Here is a 23,364-nt window from a genome sequence, read left to right as displayed (position 1 = left end):
CCTCCTTCAAAATGACCACGGCAAATCTACCTAGGGCTCAGTTTTCTTCTTCGCTCTCCCCTGTCTCCCTCACCCACCCCTCCCGTAACCACCCCCCACACTGGAGGCTCATGCCCTCAGACCAGGCTCCCAGGGCAGAGCCAGCTCATGCCACTCTCGTCAAACCCATGCCTGTCCCTGGACTCTGATCCTATCCCAGGGAGCCCCAGCCTGGGATCAGCCCCCCCCTTCCCAGACCCTCCCTCTACCCGCCCCACCCCCACCCCAGCATGTAGTTTTGGTATTTTCATACAGATGCAGTCAGAAGTAGCTATACATGAAATAAGCCTAACATAAAAATAGAGCTTTTCCCGCCCTTCCGTCCGGAAAGCAAACATCCTTCAATAAACATGCAAGGCGCTGTCCGGTGGGACCCAGGCTGTGAGGGAGGTATAGAGGAGCAGCCCGGGTCTGCAGGGACACTGGCCACCCAGCAGTGGAACAGGGAAGGACACAGTTGGGTACAGAAGGTCCCAAAGGACTCAGCCCCAAGGTCCAGAGATGGGGGTCCCAGCTCCCCTTCCCAAAGCCCACTGCCAGGCCGATGGGCTCTCAGGCCAGGTGCATCACTGCATGAAGTCAAGTGTGAGGAGATTTCGAAAAAATATTCTCGAGAAGATAAAGTCTTGAGTTGCTGATGGCCCAGCTTCACAGTCGGTGCCTTCCTTCTACAGTCCCTCACTGTCCCTACCCCACCTGGGCCCCAGCAGCCGCCTGCGGCTAGACGTCTCCAGGCCCTTTGTCCCCCACTGGATTATTCAGTACCCCTGGAAGAATCAGTGGACAGGGAGCTTCCGGGCCGGCCGGCTGAGTGTGACATCATTCTAGTACTCCTGGGCTACAGAAGCCTGGGGCGCACCCAGCTCCTAGAAGCCCTAGTGAACCAGCAGACTAAGTATGAGTGTGGGCAGGACTCCCAGCCAGAAGGAGGCGGCCAGGGCCCGGGCATGGCCCATTAGTTGTTCGGCCAGTGCTCTGTCCTCTGGCAGCAGCTCCCAGTGTTGAGCCTCACGGAGGTAGGAGCCCTCCTGGGCCTCACAGCGGTAGTGGCCATACTGACGGGCCGTGAGGTTCTCAATGAACAGGATGCAGCTAGGGCTTTGGTGGCCTGGCTCACAGCTCTGTTCCACATTCTCCTCGTGGCGCCATAAGTAAGTGGCATGGCGGGACTCCATGGGGCAGGTCAGGTAGTATCGAGAGTTCCGAGCCAGGGAAACCTTCTGCAATGGAGCCTTGTCTGAGAAAACAGGAGGGAACAGGCATGAGGAGGGGTCAGGAACACTTGGGAGCCTCTGAGTTCTGCAGATGCAGCTTCTAGAGCAAGGTTAAAAGGAACACGGTGGAGATGGGGTGCAGATCCTGACTTTTAGGGGTTTTCTTGTATTTTTCCCACATCCCCAGCCCTCTCATGAGCACCCGACATCATGGGAGTTCCCTCAGCGGGATATGGTCCAGGGGCCTCAGGTCAAGCTCATGCCTTCTGCAGATCAAGGTGACTAAGGCATAGCTGTGCCTCCTTCATCAGCCTGGGGCCAAGGTTAGGGCTAGATGAGATACCTGGTTTAGGGTTGGGACACTCTCTGTGTGGCTCAGCTGGATTAATGGACTGCAGCACTGACCTAGAATTAGGAGGAGCAAACATCAGCGGTTGAGAGGCTGTAACGGAGCGCCCCACCTCTCCTCATATGACCCCAGAATGATCCTCCTGTAACCCTTCAATGCACCCCATTCTGAGGTCTGCTTTCCCTTGGGGCCAATGTACCGTTGGGAGCTGTAGATAGACACGCAGCGGTCCTGGTCCCAGCCACAGTAGGGGTCTCGGGACATGAGGCAGCCATGGCAGCCCCCACTGTAGACCTCACACATGTCCAGGGGTACCTGGCTCACTTCCCACTGGGAGGTCACATAGAGCTTCCGCTGGAAAGAGAGCAAGACTGGGTCAGGCCTGAGCCCTCCACTGAGTCCTCAAGCTTTGAAGAAGGAACTCTGCCACCCTAGAGGTCCTTGAAAGGACATGCAAACTGCAAACAGAGTTGCCCTCTCCTCTGCCAGCTGTCTGGGTGGTCCCAAGGGTACAGAGTAGGGTGGGACGGCTCACCCGGTCAGCATCCAATGATATAGCCTGGATGGCCGCTGCACGGTGAAAGGGCTGGATCTCCATGATGTTGAAGACAAAGCTATGATCCTGGTCCCCTGATTCCACCACCTTGTGAATGGTGCCCCTGTCTGTGGGTAGTGAGCAGAGGAGAGAGTCAATAGATAGGATCTACCTCAGTACATAGATTTCTTCAAGGCTGGGCTGCCAGGAGAAAGACTCTGGGCAGGGAGGGTTTGGGAGTTATGGCTCATGCGAGTGTCACAGGACTGGGGTAGGGTGGGGTAAGAACAGCTGACCATGAAGGAACAGAGAGCACAAGGGCAGCCTGGAAGTTTCCAAGGCTGACCCCCAAAAGCCATTCCCTTCAGTGAGTGCCCCCAATATGCCAAAGGCTTACTGGAGGCTGCAAAATTAAAAAGCAAGCCAGGATCGACGCCTTGCATGACCTTGGTTACCCCTTCCCTCCTCTGCCCTTTGAGGTGGGTGTTATCTCCCTTACTCTGCAGATAAGGGGGGTGTAGAACAGCTATGCAATTTGCTCAAGGTCACACAGGTCGTGAGCAGCAGGGAAGAAATTGGAACCCAGACGGGTCAGAACCCCACATCTGGCCTTTCTTTACAAGCTGCTTGCATCCTAGGTGCCTAGGGGATATATTGTCTTTAACTGTTTATTTTAGGTTTTTCAGAAAAGACGTGCAGAGCCCCGGTCTAGCCTTCTCCCAGTCTCCCCAGCTGAAAGCCTTACATAACCAGAGTAAATCGTCACAGCTAAGCAGTTGACGCCAGTGTGCCCCTATTCACTCAGCTACAGACTTCATTTGGGTTTCTTGGGTTTTTCCACTGAGTCCTGCTTTTGTTCCCGGAGTCAATCCAGGATTCCGAGTTGCGCTCGGTCTTAAGGGATATTTTAATTTCTGTAAAATCTTAGATCTCAAAAGAACCTTAGATCCCATATGAGTACTCCCAAGGTCACATAAGCAGACTGCCTGCTAGGGCAGCTTTCTCTCCACTGGCACCTGTTGGGGACTAATGGGTATCCTGACCCTGGTGCTCCTAATCCCACCTCAACTGCTGTCCCAGTTTCTAGAATAGCCTTTTCCTTCTCTCCTTCCACACCCCCATTTCCCAGGGCATCATCTGCCCCAAAAAAGCAGTCAGGTGATGCCTACCTGAGATGGTTCCTCCAGGCTAGTATTTCAACCTGCGGGCTTTGAGATGTGGCCAAAGACTACCTAAACCTGACAAACCCCCAACACGGTCTCTGTCCTTATCCAAGACAGACGCAGACATAAATACAAACAGGCAAACAGACCCCAGTTCCCACTGTAAGAGCTTCCATTCTCTGATGAGAACCTAGAGGATTCTTTATTTTTATCTGGCCCCATTATTTCTAAATGCTGCAGGCTCTAAACTGGTGTTTCTCCCATGGGCCACAGAGAAGATAAGAGACTCCCTCCATAATCCCTGAGTGTATGTATAGCCCACACATGTAGGAAGGGAGTAACAGGGCTCTTGGCCAGCCTTCCCTGTCCTGTCCTGTGTGACCTCCCTTCCCTCATCCCCAATGTACTGTGGGAAAATCCTCTCTTTGAGATTTCCAGGATCCAAACAATGACCCTAGATCTCTAACTTCAAACCGGGCCAACATGGCCAAGGAAGCCCCAAAGTGGAGCAGCAACAGGAAGCTACTGGAGGGAGTTTGAACAATGGAGGGATGGAGCCTGGGCCCTGATGAATGGTCCCAAATGGTATAGGGTCCTTTCCAGTTTCCAGGAAGGCCTCTCTCTGGCCAGGCTCACAATGGCCTCCCAAGCAATTTGCAGGATACCACCCCAATGTGAACTGGAGATGAGGTGGCAGACACAAACTCAGCTCAGGGTATATCGAGGCTTTCTAGAGCATCTCTCGGGCATTCACTCAGCCTCCTCCAGGGAAGCCCCACCCCCACCCCCCACAGGAAAGAAAGAGAGGGGAGAAGATGTCTCAGGCCTCTGTGAGGCTTTGCCGCCTTAAACTCCGTTACATGGCATCAAATTTTTTGGCGTCCTACCAACTTTTCAAATCCTTCCTCTCACCTGCCTAACCCCAAAGACTAATAGAAGGCCCATGGTTCTTATTCCCAATGGCAGAAGCTCCCAGGAGGCCCAGAGCTCAAGCCCACCCCACCCCAAACTCCACTTTCCACGTCTTTTCCTATGGCTTCTCCATAGGGTGAGACAACTGGACCAAAGCGGCGCCTGGCTCTGCTCATCCACTGCATCTCTGCCTCAAGTTCTAGTGCAAGATCTTCTGTCAACTCAGCATGACTTCTCTTTTCTCTCCTCTGCCTCATGTTCTCTAGGAGGCCCGCCCTCTCGGCCTGGGCTTTCTCAGCCTGCATACACTAACCCCTGACAGCTCTGAACACTCAATTCTCCATCTACACCTAAAGGCCCAAGCAAGCGTGACCTACATGGTTCTTTGTACCTTTTATGCCTTCTGCTTCGCTTTTTCTCACCATGTAGCACTGGTTGGCCTAGAACTCACCCTGTAGACCAAGCTGACCTTGAACTCATAGAGATCTACCTGCCTCTGCCTCTTGAATAATGAGACATTAAAGGCATGTGCCACCGTGCCCAGTTCAAATCTGATTTTACAAAGTAAAAAAAAAAAAAAAAAAGGCGGGGGGAGTTCTGGGATAGCCAATCACCTGTGGTTAGATAAAGCACATGGAAGGTCTCTCCATTGCTGGCTTGCATTCGGTGGACAACCACTTTCTGGTAATGGTACTTAGAGTGGAACAATGGTGTCTTCAGTGGCCCCATAGGTTCCACCCTCTGGGCCACCTCTGGGTGACTATCAGCTACCTGGAAGGTTTCTGTGGGTATGGGCTGCTTTTTTGGGAGGCACTGGGGAAGAGAATAGAATAGGTCAGTGGTGACTGGGAGGTGAGGCCAGGAAGGGCTGGGGTCTGGGCCATGTTTGGTCAATGGCTCACCATGCCAGGTCGAGGGTTGGGAAGGCCCATGTGGTAGCCTTTGAGCGATGAGGTACGGAAGACTCTGTCAATGTCACCAAGCGAATACACGCAGACAGCTGAGTAGTTCCTGCAGGGATACACAAACCGCATCTATAAGGTGTACAGGATGCATCCACCTCCACTTACCTATGCCGGACAGGGCACAACCATAGCCCTCTGCCTACAAGCTCTGCGAACCAGGACTATCACTGGAGCAGAGGCCAGTGCCTAGCATATCAAACAAGGTTCTCTCAGGGGAGGGACAGAAGAAGGGAAGGGAGGAAGGAGGGAAGCTCAACTACAAAGTTGTCCCCACTGCAACCTAAAACCACAACCTTGGGTTCTGTTACAGCATCACTGAGTTTCACAGGCCACCTGTTCTGCCTTACGGAAAGAAAAAGGAACCACATCACAGCCTGAGTCATTCTCTGTCCCCTTGCCACCCCCCACCCCGACAGTCACAGGCTGAAGGGTGCTGAAGCCTCAGGAGCTCAGACCTTCAGGTCCTGCCCTATCTGTGGCTCCGTGCACATGAGAGCCAGCACAGGGTCTTTTTCCACCCCCCAACATTTGTCTGTTTTATTTTCAATCAATGAAAATGATTACAAGGTGTGAATTATCAGGCAGTGTTTGAGCAGCTGTGATCACACCCAGCACCCCAGCCTTTCCCAGGCCTACTAGTATCAGTTTTGGGCACACATATGGCAGAACACATAGGCAGGAATGTGCACGTGACCCATGGCCACACACCATGTATACAGAAGCGAAAACACAACAGTACACACATCACACTGCTGGACACCTCTACTGCACACCCAGTAAGAACTCAAGCCTAGCACCTGGCTGCTAATGTCGTGAACTACTCCTTACCAGGGGTTGGAGAAAACACCATAGACCCTGGTATCTCTCCACTGGCCACTGGGGTCGGGGAGCAGGAAGACATCTTGCAGCCGATTGAAGTTCCTGTTGGTGGCTGCATCGCTGCAGACCAACATGGCTTTCAGGAAGGTGTTCCACTTGGAGACAGACAACGAACTCTCACCACCCTGGTCCCCCTGGAAGGACAAGAAGGCAGAAGAATGCCCTCAGCATCTGCTTGACACACCAGAAGCACCCAGAGTACCCAGAGCAGGGCAGGTTTCGAGGGGCTGAAATCTGTAGAGACCTAGGTGAGCTTTCAGCTGGGCTCCAGCTTGGTATGCCCGGGACCCACACTGGGGCCCTGCAGATGAACATTCTGGGTCCTCCATAGCAGACAGGATCAGACACACATCTGCTACCTTCACTTATGCACACTTGTACACAAACACACAAACACAGCACAGGTAAACACACATGTACTACATACCCGCATGTTTGTTCATCCAATATGCATACAAAGCTAAACCACATTTACTCACAGGTACATGATAGCCTGTGCACACACACTGTCACAGTTTCATGCATGTGTGCACACACACACACACACACTCACTCCTATTGTATATATACAGACACACTATCATTCACCCAGCCACCCCTCACAGAGCTGCCTCACCCTGCACAACTGGGCTACTCGGGACACATTGAGAGGAGCCTCGGGGTTCTTGTCAGGGTTGTCTTCTCGGAAGAAGTAGTAGATCTTATCATCATAGGCTTGGTCTTGGTGCACAATGGTGGCCTTGATGAACTGTGGGTCTGCCAGGAACATGGGTGATAAGGTATGAGGCTAGAAACCTGTGTGGCAGCCATTCAACCTTGCACTCAGAACAGCGCTTAAGGCCTCATGGGGCCCTCAGCTCTAAAGCAATACCCCACACCTGTTATGTCCTCCTCTACAAAGATGTCATGGGCCCAGGAGCAATGACTTCATGCTTAGGGACTGAAGGAAAGTCCCTGGGGTGCCTGTGTCACTTCTGCCTAATCAACGGGGCCTTAATGAGGAAGACGGGGCCATTGCCCCACATGGGTTCATGAGAAAGCTGAACTTCTGGCTCTCTGAGCCTCATGCTAGGTCTCAGCTTCTTCTGTGTTTGCTCCCAGAGTTATTCAGACCCATCTGGCCTCCACACCTTGATTCCTCCTCTTTCACAACTCAAGACACCTCAGTGCTGACTGTTCAGATTTGTGCCTCTTAGGAAGTCCTCCTGGCACACAGCAAGAAGACTATGTGCCACCCTGGGCACTCACACCCCTTGGTCCACCCTCAGCACAATCAGGATCTGACTCACTCTGCATGACTGTATCACTTGTGTACAGTTCACTCTCGCCCCGAATGCGTCGAAACCGAGGGATCTTCCCGTTGTATTCCTGCTTCCGGATGGTAGAGTACACTTCATCTCCTGGGGTGGCAGGAGGACATGTGGGTTAGAGCGGCATCTTCTCTAAGTCCTTCCCCCAGGCTCGGGCCCCTGAACAAGGAACTGACCCTCCTACCCCGAGCCTGGTGCTGCAGCACCCTCCCGGGGCCCCTGCCCAATGCTGTTCTACCTTCAAACAGAACCAGGGAGTTCTCATCCGGGCTGAAGGGGGCATAGCCTTTCATCTCACCAAGTGACATCACCACACTGTCATTCACCTGGAGGAGATCAGAGGTGCAGATGGCCACATGACCACCGGCTACTGCACCCTGTGAGGGTCAGTTGCCCAGCCAGGAGCCTATTCTCCCAGAGATTCTGCTTAGGGTAATGCCGGCTTCAGAATCTCTCACCTCTGTCTGGCCATGAGGGGCTGACACCCACCTAGGAAATGGGGACTGCTCAGGCACATGGGAAGGGTTCTTACCAAGTTCCAGCAGCTGGGCTTCCGGGCATTGGTGCCACAGACCAGCAGCCCATTACCCCGCCTCTCTAGAAGAGTGATGTAATTCTCACAGTCCTGTATGGGGAAGGAGAGAATTAGGTGGGTGGGAGTCCCTGGCAGGCCCAGAAGACACTAAGATCCAATGTCTTGGGAAAGAAGACATCCAAAAGGGCTGAGCATAGATAGCAGGCACCCAGGGCTGCTGACTCTATCCTCCCCCGCCCCACCCGTGAACAAGGCCTATGTCAGGAGCCTATCTCTCCCCCTCTGTCTAGGGGCCCAAAGACTAGCCACAAGTCTAGCAAACTCATGTTCCCTCCCTTCCTTGACTCTCAGGATCTTCTCCTTCTTCCCCAAGGGGCCCACTCTTCCCTATGGTCCCTCCCCTGACTCACCTGTTTGTCCTGACAGGACCCCTTTGTGGAGCCGATGTTCACCTGGGGGAGGGGAGAAGCATTAATCCCCCTTCCAGGGGTGAGATGCCCCTGAAATGCTGCCCACACAGCCTCGGGGCAAGCTCCGGATGAGACTATTATCTTTTCCATCTTCCACAGATGTAATTGAGACTTGGAGAGTGTAAGTACATTTCCCAAGGTCACAGAAGCTCTTTGTCTGATACCAGGAGCAGAGCTGAGCAACCGCAAAAGGCAGGCTCTGGGTTCTGGAATCCAGCTTCCTAACCTGGCATCCCCCATCAGCACTGCCCGGCCATGCATGTTAGCTCCCAGTTTCTCTCCTCATAGCCTGACTCCCTACTCCAAAGTAGACTACCTGTAGAAGCCGCCCCAGGACCCATGTGTGAGGGTATGGAGGTAGAAGGCCACATGCAGAAAGATGTGCCAGCTCCTTCCTTCTCCATAAGGACCGTCAGTAGGACCAGAGGTCAAGGAAGAGGAAGGAAGAGGGGACGGCAGGGGCCCAAGCTCACCGTGCGCACGGAGGCATTCTTGCCTTCGGGGAAGTTGAAGCGGTAGACCTTGCCACGTCCACCCACCCAGACAGAGAAGCTGCCCGGCTCATGGAAAAGCACGGTGTGTGGCTCAGGCTGGCTAAAGTCCACATGGTCCTGCCCTGTGCAGCATGAAAGAGAAAAACACCCTGAGCAAGAGGACCCTGGAGTTCCCACAGGCATGCTAGACCCTGCTGGCTAATTAATGCTCCAAGCTCAGGGCACTGGACGTTCAGAGACAAGGCCTGGTTTAGGTGGACCTGAGAAGTAAGGAATGCCCTGGTGGACTCCAGCGATCACCCGTCCTCACCCAAAGCCACTGTTCCTTCCCCAGAATGTGTGCTGTCTCAGAGTGAGGGGCACTTTAGGGATCTTAGGGAAAGCAGCCCCCTTTCCCAAACACACACACACTCCTAAGGGGCTGTGCAAGTATGGGAAGGCCATCAGCTCTGTCCTGAGAGAGAATCTCCATTTCCCTCCATCTCAGTCTCTCCAGAAGCAAACAGCAGGGCTTTGAAGCTCCCCAGTTAGGGTTCGGATCCCCAGGCTGTCATTTTATTCACAGCTGAGAAGTTGTCTCCAACCCCTCCTGGCTTACCCAGGGCCCTTAATGGGCACCATTTCAGAACTGAGAGAAATCTCAACATCTACTCCTTCTCACTATACAGTTGGGAAGACAGGTCAAGGGATAAACAGCCCCAAAACACAGGAAAGCAGGTGGGGAGTGGGCCCTAAATCAGTCCCTCTGCTTCTGTCTTCAAAGCTAATCTCTAACCTGATTTCACCTGCACAGATGCCAGCTCCTTATGGGACTCAGCTCTCTGTCCCAGCAACTCTGGGACAGGGGACCTTCAAAAAGTACAGCCTACGCCTTTCAGCAGAAGGGCTGACCAGGGCAGTTTTACCCAAAAAAGAAACTGTCTGCAGCCATCGCCTCCAGGGAGAAGCTGTCTCATCTCTAGTGACATTGTTGAGGTTGTCCTGGTTGCAGGACTAAATTACAGGGATGAGATGGCTTATGGCCATGCCCTCAGCAATCAACCATAGCCACTGTCCCCTCACCTCTGATTAGCCTGGGCCTCACCCCGGAACCTGGTCTAACCACTGTTTTTTTTTGTTTGTTTGTTTTGTTTTGTTTTTTTTAGCTGCAGCAAACTTTGGGACAGCCAGTTTGGCAGTGACACCCAAGCAGGACACCACTCAGTCCAGGCAAAAACAAACTGCCAGTTCCTCAAGGGCTGCCCTAAATCCTTCTTGCTGCTACTTAAGCCATTCCTAATGATCTTGCATCCATCAGAGGCAAAGAAGGGCCGGAACACACACGTCTCCACAGACAAGTGATCCCAGACAGACAGTGGGAATAATTCAGATTCTGCATCTGCTGTGGCCTGGCTCACTGTGAAGAGGAGGAAACCAAGGCCCTCTGGGGGACAAGCCTGGCCCAAGGTCGCATCAGCAAGCAGGGCAGAATGTTTCATCCGGACAGTATCAGTTCTCAAGAACATTCCTGGAGATGTGAGCCTAGCTGGGTACAGACTGAAGTGCTGAGTCTGCTGCCTTCTGACTGACCTGGCTCTCCTGGGGCACACCACCAACAGCCTGATCCAGCAATGAGGGTGGGAATGGAGGGACAGGAACCCTACCTCTCATACCCTAGACCCCCAAAGCTGCCTCTCGTTAGATTAGCCCCAGATGTGCAGGGCAGAGGCTGAGAGCCCAGCTCTGTGCTGCTTTCTGGGCAGAAGTGCTCAGTGGTGGCAGAGCATGGGCACTGTCCTCCGGCTCTCTTTCAGCTGGGATAAAACTGTAGAGCTGGGCTCAGCAGGCAGCAGACACTTGGTCTTCCTGACTCATGGCTTTCCTTTCACCCGCAGCCTAAGCGGCAACATGAGCAGCCCATAGCCCAGGTCCCAGGCAGCTCAACTTCTCTCACAATTCCATAACATCCAGACTGGGAGGCAGGAGGAAAGGTTCGTATCTGTGCCTGGGGATGCTGGGCTACTGAGACCTACAGCCACAAAGCTAAGAAAAAAGAAGCACTCCCAGGCCGGGCTGGCCACTTCCACCAGTCTCCTTAGCTCCCAAGCACCTGCATCAAGTTCAACACTCTGGACCCCAGAGAAGTCTTGCCCACCCCTTCCCCATTCCTGTTCCCCATTCCCATTGGTTTTTGAAGGATGCATTCAAGGCTCTGCCTATTCGGAGACTGGGCAAACTGGAGTTTATCTTTAAGTGTTCACTAAGCGTTCACTTCCCGAACCACTTTCTCTTTGCTGTCTTGTTGATTCAGAGCAGATAAAAGCTAGATCAGCCAGGAATGGGAAAGAGTTGTGCAAGAAGGGACAGGCAAGGGACAGGAAGGGACAGGCAAGGCTAATGTACAGATTAACTCAAGGGGAAAATGGCACCAGAGGGGACCATGGAGGGAGCCTTTGTCTGGAGGTAGCAGGGCTGTCAAAGAGCAGTCCTGGAAGTGAAGCCTAGTGTGGAGGAGACAAGCACTAAGCCTGGGGAGGATACTTGGCTCTCCTCAGAAGTGTAGATAAGAGGCACCCACACCACAGGAAGGTCACTAAACAGATAGTCCTAGGAGGGAGCCTGGGCTGCTCCCAGAAGACCCTTAGAAGCTTTGAAGGGCAGGGGAAGGGCAGGGGAGGGTGTCGGCAGCGGGGTACGGGTAATAGATACAGCCAGGGCAGCACTCTGTTGATTTGCAAGCCTTCCCCTCAAGCCTAGGCAAGGTCCGAGTGAGGGAAGACATGAACTGCTGGCCCCATTTTGCAGAACAAACAGAAGCTTAGGACCAACCCTCCGATGACCCCTCAGGTTTCTGCCCCTCCCAGATCTGGGCCTGGTGATGTGTTATGAACTAGGGGGAGGAAGGAGATGGCACCAGCTCAGCCCCAGGACAAGACCTTGGCCCATTCTCCACCCCGGCCCCGGCCCAGGCTCCCGGCACTGCCCGAGGCCCTCAAAGGGCCTGATTGTGCCCAGGAAGTGTCAGAGCAGCAGTTCCATGAATACATGAAAGAAAGCTTTGTTCAGGTCAGCAGGATGGGGGGAGAGGACGGCGCTGGGGGCGCGGGGCAGGAGGGCTGCCTGGAAGTGAAGGCAGCAGCAAGCCTTTTTGGCCAGGATCACCTCCGAGAAAGTTGGGCCAGAGGAAGGGATGGATGCAAGGCCCTGCCTAGACAGGGGCTGAGCAAACTGGAGTCTATTTCTAAAAGGTCTAGCCTAAGTGTTTACTCCCCTAAGCTCATTCTCTTTGCTGTCTTGTGAAGCCAAAGAGACGAGAAGGCAGATAAAAGCTAGACTGGCCAGAAATGGGGAAGGGGTGTGCAAGCAGAGGCAACTGCATGAACGGAGCAGGGTGTATGGTAGTAGAGGACTGCTACCTGACAGAGAATTAATGAAAGAAGAATCCAGAAGGCTAGGTCTTAGTGGTGGGGCAAAGAAGGCACAGATAGCCCAAGGACATATTGACCATCAGTCTCTTCTTACTGCCTGCTACCAAAGAGCAAGGCCAGGAGTGGGAATATCTCCCTTCCTCCGGCAGTCCCTCACCTCCCGGCTCCCGGCTCCCCCTGCTTCCTTTCCATCCTGTGTGTCTAAAAGGAGCACCGTCTGGCACGGTGTCTCCCCCCCTCACTCCCCGGCCTGACGCATTAGTGGCTGACTAAGTGGTAGCTAAAAGCTCCCAGAATAACCAGGGGTTCAGGCAGGGGAGGGGGCTAGGGGCACACAAAGAGGACATGGCCTCAAGGCAGGCTAAACACAAGAACGGCCATCCCCAACCCATGTGGTTCAGAGCCAATCATGGCTCTCCTGAGCAGAGTCCCCAGGTAGTCCCATAGCTAGCTGGTCCATGGTCCCTGAGCCCCCACCTCCTCACAGTATAGGGTTCATAAGGGCTAGACGAGTTCTAGTTAGATGTAAGTGTTGGGAAGACTACAGGAAGTGGCCCCATGCAGACACAGCACTCCAGACAGGGTGTCCATAGGGCCTTGATTCCATTGCAAAAGAGAAAAACCAGCAGGCTTGGTTCCATTTGGGAGCCATCCTCCCATGACCATCCCAACACTCGGCTGACTGTAGGAAGTAGGGAGGTTTTCTTTGGGTTTTCTCAAAGCAGGCTTGCCTAATGAAGGATCCGTCCTCCTCTTGTTCACTCTGGATGCTGTACCATCTGCTCCCGTCATTCCCCCTAGCCCGGATGCTTGTGAAAGAGGAGGGCAGGCTGGAAAGGGTAGAGTGAGGGTCACTGCTTACAAAGGGAACAACAAGGGCTGGTCCTTGACCCACTGAACCCGTCAGCTTTGAATGCTAACCTCCAAGAGCCCTTGGAAAGTGGGCAGAGAATGGCAAGAATGTGGGCATCCCAGGAGGAAATGCCTGAGTTAAGTCACCAAGGAGCAAGAGCCTGGCCAACCACAGACTGGGGACACAGCCATATCTGGCAGGGACCTCCTCCCACACTTGTGCCCACTCACACCCTCACCCTCGGAGAAAAGAATGAAGAGCCGCGTGGCACTTGGGAGCTAACCTGCAGTCCCTCCACCCTTTGGAGTCTCACATAATACACATCAAGGCAGGTATATCCAGACAGCCACCAAGCTGGGAGACGCGGTGGTCATCGAGGCTGTGGCATTGATCTAAAGGCAAACACACACCCCAGGGAGGCTCACAGACTTGGGGACCCACTTTGCCACTGCATCTCTCTAAAGCCACCCTCACTGGGGTCTCCTTTGAGAAACTGTTGTGAGAAAGCTGCTGAAACCTGCACTTCTCCGCCTTACTCTCTCCTTAACCCTCCGCCCCTACTCACCAAGCACAGAATCGCTAACTTGCTAAAGGAAGGGAATCACCCATCCACCTGCAAGGTAGGGCCCTGATCTCCCAAGGGCCTTTAGTAACCCAAAGGCATGACTAATGTAAGGCAAGATGGTGAGGAGAATCCCTCCCAGTGGTGGCAGACAGGCAGGGACAGATGTTTCCTTGGTTCTGCCTCTGATATGGCCATCTCCAGATGGCACTGACCTGGTGTTATGAGCAGATTACGGCTACTGTCAGGGTACTGGTGACACCTGTGCAGGGCTGGGTTCTGACAGCTGCCAGGTAAGTGCCGTGCCAGCACCGGTAGCAAGGGCCTAATGTGGCAGTGTCCCTCATGGAGTAATGAGACATCTACCCTCATTATCAGCAAGCCTACACTGCCAAGGTCATGGGTGGGAGGAGAAGATACCTCAAGTGTTCGTTCAGCCCTGGCTCCAAGAAACCACCCACTCTCTTTGGCATCCAGGCATCTGGTTGTTGTTTGTGAGCTGGGACAGGGCCTCCCTGAGTTCAGTTCCTCCTTCAGTGGCTGGTGGAGATGGGGGTTGCTGGTCTGTTATGGCCTGGGTTTTATGACCCATCATGATTCCAGGAATGAACACAAAGCAGTCAAGGTTTAAATTCATGAGTTAGGGGAAGACTTGAGTATACATGCTAAAGATGTTAGCACAGCTTTCTGAAAGCAGAGCAACTGTGAAAGCGACATCTTCGTCTGCCTCCTCTGGCCAGCCCAACAAATCCTCACCACCCTGCAAAGAAGGCAAGACAAACATCTGCATCCCCATTTTAGAGAGAGGAAAACTAAAGCCTTTCCAAACCACCTAAGGGCTGGGACCACTTGCATCACCGTGACCAGAGGGCTCAGGCTGCTAGACAAAGAAGCTGGGACAAAGTTTGATGAGAAGTACTTTTGGAAGAGCTGAAGTGAGCAAGGCTCAAAGGGTTCAAGTGGAGATGGAAGGTGGTCACCGAGCCCAGTTGGAGTCGGGAGGAGGTTCTGAGCTCAATCCCAGGAAAGGCAGGGAGCCCAGAGCCAACGCCACACCCTATCTAGCTCCAAGCTGTTCTTTGGCCATGCAGGTTCCCAAAGCCCTAAAGGTCAGCTAATGGCTACTTCAAAGCAGTTATAGGGCAAACAGTACAGAGTCTGCTCTTGGGCTCAGAGCCAGGGCAGGGGTGGCAAGAAGGTAGAGGATGCCTACCTCAGCCCAGTAGGGAGGGAGACAGGTGGACGACTGTGGTGAGACAGAAGGTTCCCAGCCTCAGCTTTGGCCTGGACCAGCAGGGGACACAGTGTGAGGGCAGGCAGCCAGCATAGCGTAAAGGCAGGGTCTGGGGTGCCAGAACTGCAGAACTGCATTCCATGAGAAATTAGAGATGCTGCAGGAGGAGGGAGGGGGAGGAGGGAAGGGGAGGGGAGGGGAGAGGGGGAGGGAAGCAGAAAGAGGGACAAGGATGGCAGTGGTGAGGCTAGCCCTCAGCAGGATCTGCCAGGTGCTATCCCAAGGGGTTTTTAGAGCTATTAACTCAGCAAATCACTAAGCTCATATGATGTCTGCTCTCTTCTTAGCTCTGCTTCACAGATAAGGTGTGCGGGGCACAGAGAAGCTAAGCAACTTATCCAGAATCACATAGCTCCATATAAGCAGAGCCTGACACAGACTGACTAACCCTGGGACCTGAATGTATCCTACTGTACTCCAGGGATGGACTCTCAGAGACTTCCAGGGCAGCCCCTTCTATAGCACTGAGGAGAATGAAGATGAGGGAGGCTAGAGGTCCAGACAAAGGCTACTTGCCAACAAATGCCTGACCTCTACTTGTGACACCTTGACAAGTGTATCTGAGTGAGCATGAGTATGCCTGTAGATGGGACAGGAATCAGGGGTGCAGTATATCACCCTCGCCCTAAATGCTAGCCAGTATGACAAACTGGGAAGATAATTCTGGGATCGCTGTCCTTACTAGGAAGCTGTTGGGCTGGGTATGCACACCAGCCTTTGTCTACTGTACACCCAGGCTCCCAGCCAATCAGCACTCACTGTAGCATGCACCTCCACCCTGGCTCTAAGCTCAGGATCCCACCACAGCTCCCAGGCTGGGACCATCCCAGCAGGGACGAAACCCCAAAGCAGGGCAGTCAGGGCTCACCTGTCTCTGAGCATCCCCACGATGCCTATTCCCCATGTGCACACGGCCAGTGCTCACAGCCCCGTCCTTTCTCTGCTGCATGTGGATCTCACTTGTCCTTGAACATCTAGCCCAAATCCCCTGGCTCCAGAAGTGTTCCAGACTGCCCTAGCCCTCATTACTCTGTCCTGCACTCTCTGATTGTGTTCCGTCCACTATCTGACATGTTCTCTTCTCTCAGATCACACTGGCTCTGGTGGGAGTTCACTAGATATGTGAGGTGCTGTCAAGGAGGACCCACTGTCCATTGCCAGGGCTGGGCAAGATAGGAAGGTCCAGCCGTTAGGAGGGGGTCAGCCTCCTACCACGTTTCAGAGGAGGAGACATTTAGAAGAGGTTCCTGAGCCACCTATGGGGTACAGTGCTTGTCATGATGACCTTACTTGGGATGCTGAGGCACAGCAGCAGCTACACCCTGTGTCCCTTGCTCTTTCCTTCTCCTCCCCCTGACTGTATCACCCACACCAACCTTCTGTCATAGTCTTGGCTATGCACTCCTGACTTCCCAGGGGCCCCTTTTCCATCACTAACAGCTGGCTCCCTTGGGGCAAGCACAGGGCTTCTCCTGCTTTCTCTCTCCCAGGAGCTGAATGGAGGTGCAGGCAGGGGTCAAGGGCTGGCTGCCTCCACAGTGAGGGTCCCTAGGATGCTGGCCCAAAGCCTGGGGTCTTGATTAGAAGGGTACAGGAGGCTCCAAAGGATCAGCCTAATCCTCAGGCTGCTGTTGTGGTTAAACCCAGATTAGCCTGAGCAATGACACAGAGCAACCTGCCCCCTGAGACCCAAGCTCTGCTCAGTAAAGGCCAGACACGAGGTAAACAGAGCGGGTCCAAATCTGAGGGTCTTGGTGGGTGGCTAGAAAGTCTCTGGGCTCAGTTAAACAGATCAAGGAGGTAACAGGCTTTAGAAGCCCTAGACCCAGAAAATCATGACAGTAGACAGGGCATTGGGAGGGGGCAGAGACCTGGGCTACTGGAAAGCTCAGGGCAGAAAAACACAGCCCTGACACTAGTTCTGCCATTTTGCCAGTGACCTTGAGTCTGTTCTACCGTCTCTAGGCCTTAGTTTCTCCATCTGGGGCCTGTGTGATTGGCCCAGCTTCTCTCTGACATTTCTTTTCTCGCACCCTGAGCTCAGTTCCGTCAGGCTGGGTAAGCTGAGTTCATCTCAGAAGGTTCCTCGATGGAACTGAGAACGAATCGGCAGGCAGGAGGAGGGGATTGAGGAGGAGGGTAAGTAGGGTGCAGGGAGGATGCCCTGGGGAGCACTGGGTGCTGGGAGGGATGGGGAGAGGAGTCGGAGGGTAACCATCAGGCTCTGGGGAAGCAGTGCTCTGCCTGGCTGTGTGTTCTGGGTAGAACACGCAGTAGAGTGTCCCAGAGGAATGGAGGGGTGTTGTGGAGGTCAGAGTACAATCTACATATGGGACAGTGGTGCCAGGATGAAGGCCTGAAGGAGGATAAGGCTTGGAGAACCTGCTCCTGTGGTAGGACAGTAACGTAGGACCTGGGCTGGCTACGGAAGGTAGAAGCCTCTAGACTCTAGGGATCCAGGACTGTGGTCCTTTACTCTCTCGCCTTCTCTGGTCTGCCTGGCTCACCGACAGCCAGATGCTCATACATCTGGCAGCTGGTCCTTCTTGCACAGCCAGGGCAGATCAAGAGCCTGTCTCTCCTATCCCTGAAGAGGAGCAAGGTTTCTGGGGTGGCCAAAAAAGGAACCTAAGAAGCAGAAGCCTTTTGGTTCAGAGCTGCTAGTAAAAGGCAGGGAAGTACGGTGAGTCTAAGATACAGCCACCCCGAACTGAGGTCCAATGAGGGATCTGGAAGACTGGAAGACGGTGGAGGCCATGCTGTCAGCTGCAACTCTAGCAGGGAACTCTAGGGTCATTGTTCTCATGACTGCCCCCTGCAGGCTGAGCCTCACAGACCACCTGGCCTAGCACTCCTCAAAGACAAGTGAACAGTTTACTTCTCCCAAGTGCAGAAAACATCATATTCAACCTAGAAAACTATGTACTCTCAAAAGGGACCAAGGTTCCTGGAAGGGGAAGTTGGTCAGATGAATTGTGCCTGTCCTGTCTGCAATACAGGGTTTGGATACAAGGGGGTTTCTTCTGCCTTACATGCAGAGAATTGGCATGGCAGGCTTCCTACGTTAAGAATTCTCCCTTGGTCAGGAGCTGATGGGGAGGTCCTAGTGGCCCTGGACCCCACCACAACTTCCCTCAGGGACCTAGGACAGCATGGCCTGCCACTGTCTTTCTCTAGAAGGCTGCCCATGCAGTGACAAGAGGCTGGCTTGCATATCATCTCCAAGAAACTTGCTGAAGTCAGGTCTGGTGATACACAGGCCTTTAGTCCCAGCACTAAGGAGGCAGAGACAGGTAGATTTATGTGAGTCCGAGGCCACACTAGACTACATAGCAAGTTCCAGGCCAGTTGGGATTACATAGTGGGGGTGGAAGTGGAGGTGGGGGAGACCTTGCTGGATCCCTGGCCAAAGTTGACTCAACCCTGTCAGACAGGTGCTTCCCTTGTCCCTTCCTCACGCAGCCAATTCCTGCCTGTGTCATCTCATGTTTGCTACCTCATCCACTGGCCAGGCAGACTTCCTCAGACCCATGACTGCTCTCTGTTACAGGTCCTGTCAGTGTACACACAGATTTACCTGCCCAGGCTTCCTGTCTACAAGGGCACTAACTCATTTAGTTTCTCTGCTGGACCCTTAAGTTCAGTCTGGAACCAGCACGAAGCAGAACCCAGGCAACCCAGGGCTGTTAAATGTGTGTCTGCCCTTGAGGTCAGACGCCAACAGGCCATTCCCTGCAACCGATCCTTGACTTTCAGCCTATGACAGTGAAGAGAAGAAGGAAACAAGACTCAAGGATTTCCCCTGACTACCCAGGTTTCAGTCACTTAACACCAAGATCTAAACTGGCCACTGTGACCTCTGCTTTGCCCTCTGCATCCTAAAGGAAAAGGATTCTGGAGGAATTGTGGCCCAGCAGTGAATGAGAGTCAGCCTCTCTCTGTCTCTCTGTCTCTGTCTCTGACTCTCTCTGTCTCTCTCTGTCTGTCTCTCCCTCTCCCTCTCCCGCTTGCTCTTCTCACCTATTTCTACCTGAGGTGCCAGAGTAACTTGTGTCCATTCAACTCAGATCTGAGCTCCATCCCCAATTATCTACTCTCTGAAGCTTCAATGTTCAGCACAGGGCCAACACAGAACTTGGCAGGGAGCGTCTGGGGAAGTCACCAAGCATCTCTTGCAGCTTAGGAAACCCCCTTTCCTCTTGGGGATCACCCCCCCTCAGTCCTGCAGGGGGTTCACCTTGAAGGTGATGAATTCATCTAAGTCCCCCAAGGGGTCAGGGATTTCCACTGGAAATGCTGATGCTTTGAGAGCCCCAGCTGTGACCTCATCCCCTGGAGGAGGTGACAACAACCCCCTACCCTGGGGAGTGGCACCTTAATGGCTACCCAGCAGCTCCTAAGTCAACAATAACATCCTGTTGTTTAATTGGGCCAGAGGGGGAAGAACCAGCAGGGCAGGGAGAGCCTGGAGCCCGGACGATTTCCCTTCTGTGGTCAGGCTGGATCACTCTGACTTGGGGGTCAGGACCTCCATAGGCTTCTCCTTCTCCAGCTCTTGGGGAGCAATACATAGCATAACAAGTGTACCAACTTCTTGCCACACTACGCCCTCTCCTGCCATCTGATGTCTCCCGCCCTTGCTTGAAGGGTCAGAGTCATACGTTTACACTGATGACTGACTCACAAGTTAGAGATGCCCTGTAGGGACTACCTCCAGAGCTTTCCTGCCCTGGCAACCTTTGGGAGTCAAAGACAGGTGCACAGCTCGGGATACCCAGCAGTCTGTGATGGAACACCTTCTCCCTGGTCCAAGCTGTTCTGCACCAGGCTCTCATCTGATTGCAAACAACTGCAGTCTGGGACCTTCTCAGAGACCCTCCTTTAATCGTTTCCTAAGGCTTGGAGTGAGGGTGGGAACCAAGCAAAAAAATAAAGACATTTCTATACCTGTCCCAGTCCCTATTCTGTCCCAACTCAAAACTAAACTTCAAATCTATGTCTTGTAGAGAAATGTATGTGGGGTTACCACTATCCACTCATAGTCTAGTCAACCCTGAAGGTTACTATATCCCATCCACTGGTAGACAGGGCCCTAGGCTTACTGCAAAGCTTGGGAGGGTCTCTCTCTCTCTCTCTCTCTCTCTCTCTCTCTCTCTCTCTCTCTCTCTCTCTCTCTCTTTCACTCTGTGCCTGGGTTGGCCCTATCCAAGCTCCCTACTATCCGACTGCCATGTGTTACCCCATAGGAGACAGGAGGCAGCTGTCAGCCGGGCACACCATCACCAGCTGGTGGCCCTAGGGGCTTGGGGATAGGTGAATGGCAGGGCCTGTCTGGCCAGTGGGGCACCTGGCACTTGTGAAGGAGACTGCAGACTGTCCTTGGACAAGATTGGTGAGTGTCTGGTGGATCCCAGCCAGAGGGGGTCAATAGTGCATTACCAGTGTGGTCACTCAGTGAAGTGCAAGCAAGGGAAGCGGCACATAGAGACGGGCTGGGAGCCTGAAAAGTGGGTAAGAGAGCTGAAAGCAGCTTTAAATAGTCTGAGGGTAAGGGAGGACTAAGTGCCAGGGATGGAGAGGCATGCATTAAGTGCTAACAAGTGGGTGTGCATTAAGTATGTGGCGGGAGGTCAAGGAAGGATTTGGGGGGACAAGCACAATCAAATGAAAGGGGTTTGATACAGAGGGAGATTCCAGAACACTCAGACATAACCGTTTGTCTCCTCTGGCATACTCATATGCATGTGTCTAAGACACAAGGGGACGGAGGAAGTTAACATGCTGGCAGGGACAGAGAAAGAGGCTGAAGTGGTGCCACTGTGGAGGGTGCAAGTATCCACCATGAACTGGATGTTCAGAGGTCCAGATAAACTGCTCCTCTTCCACCAGTTACACCTCTGGCTGGATGGCGAAGTTGGAGACGAGAGTACCACGTTTATGGTTGGAGAACCATCTAAATCCTTCTCCTCTCCCTAACCTGGCCCAGGACAGATCCAGAGTCAGATCGGAGACCCCTCCTGCACAGTGAGTGCCTACACTGCCCAGTGACCTTGGGCAAGTCACATTCTCTCAGCTGCTGCGGCAGTTCGGGCCACTCATTTTATGTGGGTTCCCCCCCTCTGCTAAGAATACCTGCCCCAGATAATGCTCAGACTTCCGCAATCCCTGCAAACTGCCAAGGCATCAAAGGGACAGTAGGGACAGACAGGACAAGTACCCCCAGCCCCCGTGTGAGTCCCCCATCACCACTAGGGGAGGGGCTGCAGAGATGCCAAATTTGGGTACAGAGCTGAGTTTGTCTGGGGGCGGGGAGGCATTTGTGTGCAATGCAGGGAGGGAGCTCAGTCCCTAGTGGCAGAAAGCCTCCAACCCCAACCTAGCCAGCTCTCTGTCCCACCACCCGTGGTTCTAAACTGAGATGCCCGAAGGAAAGACTCCAGTCCCTTAGGTTCTCATATTCACTACAGTCCTAAGGATGCACACCCCTCCCCAGATACGCCGCTTGGGGGTCCCAATGGCCTCGCCCCACCCAATGGGCACTGTCCCCCCCTCCCCGTGCTAGTGCCGATTTCTGGTGACAACTGCCACGTGCGGGCAAGGGGGGAGCGGCTGGTCCTAGCATTACGGAGACAGCGCCCAGGTGCTCGGAGCCCCTGCACCGCACCTTGTCCCGGTTCGCCGCAGGGTGCCCACCCCCTTGCCTGGCCCGCGCTCCCGGCCGGGGCGGGGGCGGGGGCAGGCGGCGGGGTCTTTGTTCCCGCAGCCCGAGCGCAGCGGCGGCGGCAATGGGTCCGCGCCCCCTTCACCATCCGAGCCCGAGCCCGAGCCCCGCGTGTCAGCAGAGCTCGCAGCTCGTAAGGAGGAGGTCGGGGTGAGGAAGCTGGCCAGGGGAAAGAAGGGTTCTGTATAGTAGACCCCGTGGCGGAAAGCCAAAGAGCCTCGGTGAGACAGGGGCCCGCAGCCTCCCCCCGCGCTCGGGCGCTGCGGCTCGGGCTCAGAGCTGCCGTTGGACTTGGAGCGCCACTTAGCTGGGCCCGGGCCCCAGCCACTCGCTCGCACGCTGCAGCGCTCCAGCCCGCTCCGGCGTGACAGTACGCACACTCACAAACACTCACCCGGACCCACACGCTCCCTTCGGGGCCAGCCTGAGACCCGCAGAGCTGCGCACACTCACTCTCTCCGGGTGCCGCACACTCTGCACCCGCCCCGCACAGCGTCCGATCCCGCGCCCCGCCGGCCGCGCGGCGCCGCCTACCTTTCCAGACGGCGGAGATGCGGGGTCCGCTCCTCGAGTGGCCTTGGGCGGAGGCGGCGGCCACCCAGAACACCAGCAGAAGCCGCAGCAGCAGCGGGAGCCCGAACCGAGCCGGCAGGCTGAGGACGCGGGCGCGCGGTGCGCTGGGGGCGGCACGTCCGGGAGGAGGAGGCGTCATCCCGCAGCCCCGGAGCGACAGCGGCAAGCAGCCGAGACTGAGCCAGCGCCCGGCCGCAGGCAGAACCTAGCGCCAGGAGGCGGAGTCAAGCGCCTGACCCCACCCCGCCCCTCCCCCCCGCCCCTCGCAGCCTTGTCTAGCTTTGCCGGTGGCCCCTTGCTTGTGCGGTGACCGCTGCCAGGAGAACCTTCGCTACCTGCACGCAGGCAACTCCACCGGGAGAACCCAGCTGCAAAGAAGACAGACTTGTGATCTGTCATGAGGGGCAGATCCCATCCCTCCTCTGGGCTTCAGTTCCACTTCCCTCGCCCCAATGGTAAGAAAGGCCTAGGAAATCCGTAAGGATCTCTCAGCGCTTAGATGAGTCTAACACCGGACAACCCCCTTGCTGTCAGCTAAGTGGTTTGTAGTCAGAGAACCATTCTCAGAGAATGGGCTCGCGGGAGTGGGACTCAGCTCTCTGCTGATCCTATCAGCCGGAGCAAGATGCTTTCCTCTGTGGAGGAGAGAGGGGAGGTCTATGATGTGTGGGGTCCCCACAACGCCCCACGATTGCTCTGCCTGAGAGAACACTGGGAATTTTTCATCTTGGCCTGGCTCCCTCCTCTCCCTCTCCTTTCTCCTCCCTTCCCCAGCCAGCAGCCTTCTGGGCTGCCTCCCCCCAGCCAGCTGGTGTATGCTCAGAAAATCCAAACTCATTTCCATGTGCGCTGAGGGGGATATAATTAGGAAGGCCCCTTCCTCAAGAAAAAAGTGAGGGGCACAAGACTCATAATCAGAGAGGGAAGGTCAGACCAGTCGAAGGGATCTTTTTCTGCCTAAGGCTCAGCTACCTACCAAGGGCAACCTGGTGACTCGGTGGTAGTTCCATCAGAGGGTCCAGGCCCCAGCCCCTCTGCAGTCACCTGAACAACCCAGGGAACTCTGTCATTGGCTTATGTTCTCAGAGC

The 23,364-nt window shown here is 54.4% G+C and overlaps 1 protein-coding gene across 2 annotated transcripts; it reads right to left on the bottom strand.

The window, feature by feature from the left end:
• Positions 1-268: 268 nt before the first annotated feature.
• Sema7a (semaphorin 7A (JohnMiltonHagen blood group)) lies at positions 269-22,461 on the bottom strand. 2 transcript variants are annotated; one of them, XM_021172087.3, is made up of 14 exons: positions 22,237-22,461; positions 8,845-8,987; positions 8,312-8,353; positions 7,899-7,991; positions 7,605-7,692; positions 7,346-7,456; positions 6,673-6,812; positions 6,006-6,190; positions 5,115-5,223; positions 4,827-5,025; positions 2,138-2,265; positions 1,802-1,956; positions 1,597-1,658; positions 269-1,276 (listed from the first exon to the last, which is right to left on the bottom strand). In XM_021172087.3, the coding sequence occupies exons 1-14, from the start codon at positions 22,412-22,414 to the stop codon at positions 915-917; spliced, it is 1,995 nt and encodes a 664-aa protein (XP_021027746.1). In that variant the 5' UTR covers positions 22,415-22,461; the 3' UTR covers positions 269-914. The 2 variants fall into 2 exon arrangements, with proteins under 2 accessions (XP_021027746.1, XP_085700789.1); XM_085844663.1 differs by lacking the exon at positions 22,237-22,461 and adding an exon at positions 22,097-22,184.
• Between the last annotated feature and the right edge of the window lie 903 nt (positions 22,462-23,364).

This window comes from Mus caroli, unplaced genomic scaffold (genome assembly GCF_978045245.1).
Source record: "Mus caroli unplaced genomic scaffold, Mus_caroli_1 scaffold_11, whole genome shotgun sequence".
Lineage (NCBI taxonomy): Eukaryota > Metazoa > Chordata > Mammalia > Rodentia > Muridae > Mus > Mus caroli.
This window is presented reverse-complemented; position numbering and strand designations above follow the sequence as displayed.

Coding starts and splice junctions, on each gene's coding strand:
- Sema7a (XM_021172087.3), bottom strand. CDS start 22,414: ATGACGCCTCCTCCTCCCGGACGTGCCGCCCCCAGCGCACCGCGCGCC. Junction 7,457..7,604: donor CTCCCTGGTTCTGTTTGAAG/GTAGAACAGCAT, acceptor CTGCCACCCCAG/GAGATGAAGTGTACTCTACC. Junction 2,266..4,826: donor TGTGCTTTATCTAACCACAG/GTGATTGGCTAT, acceptor CACTACCCACAG/ACAGGGGCACCATTCACAAG.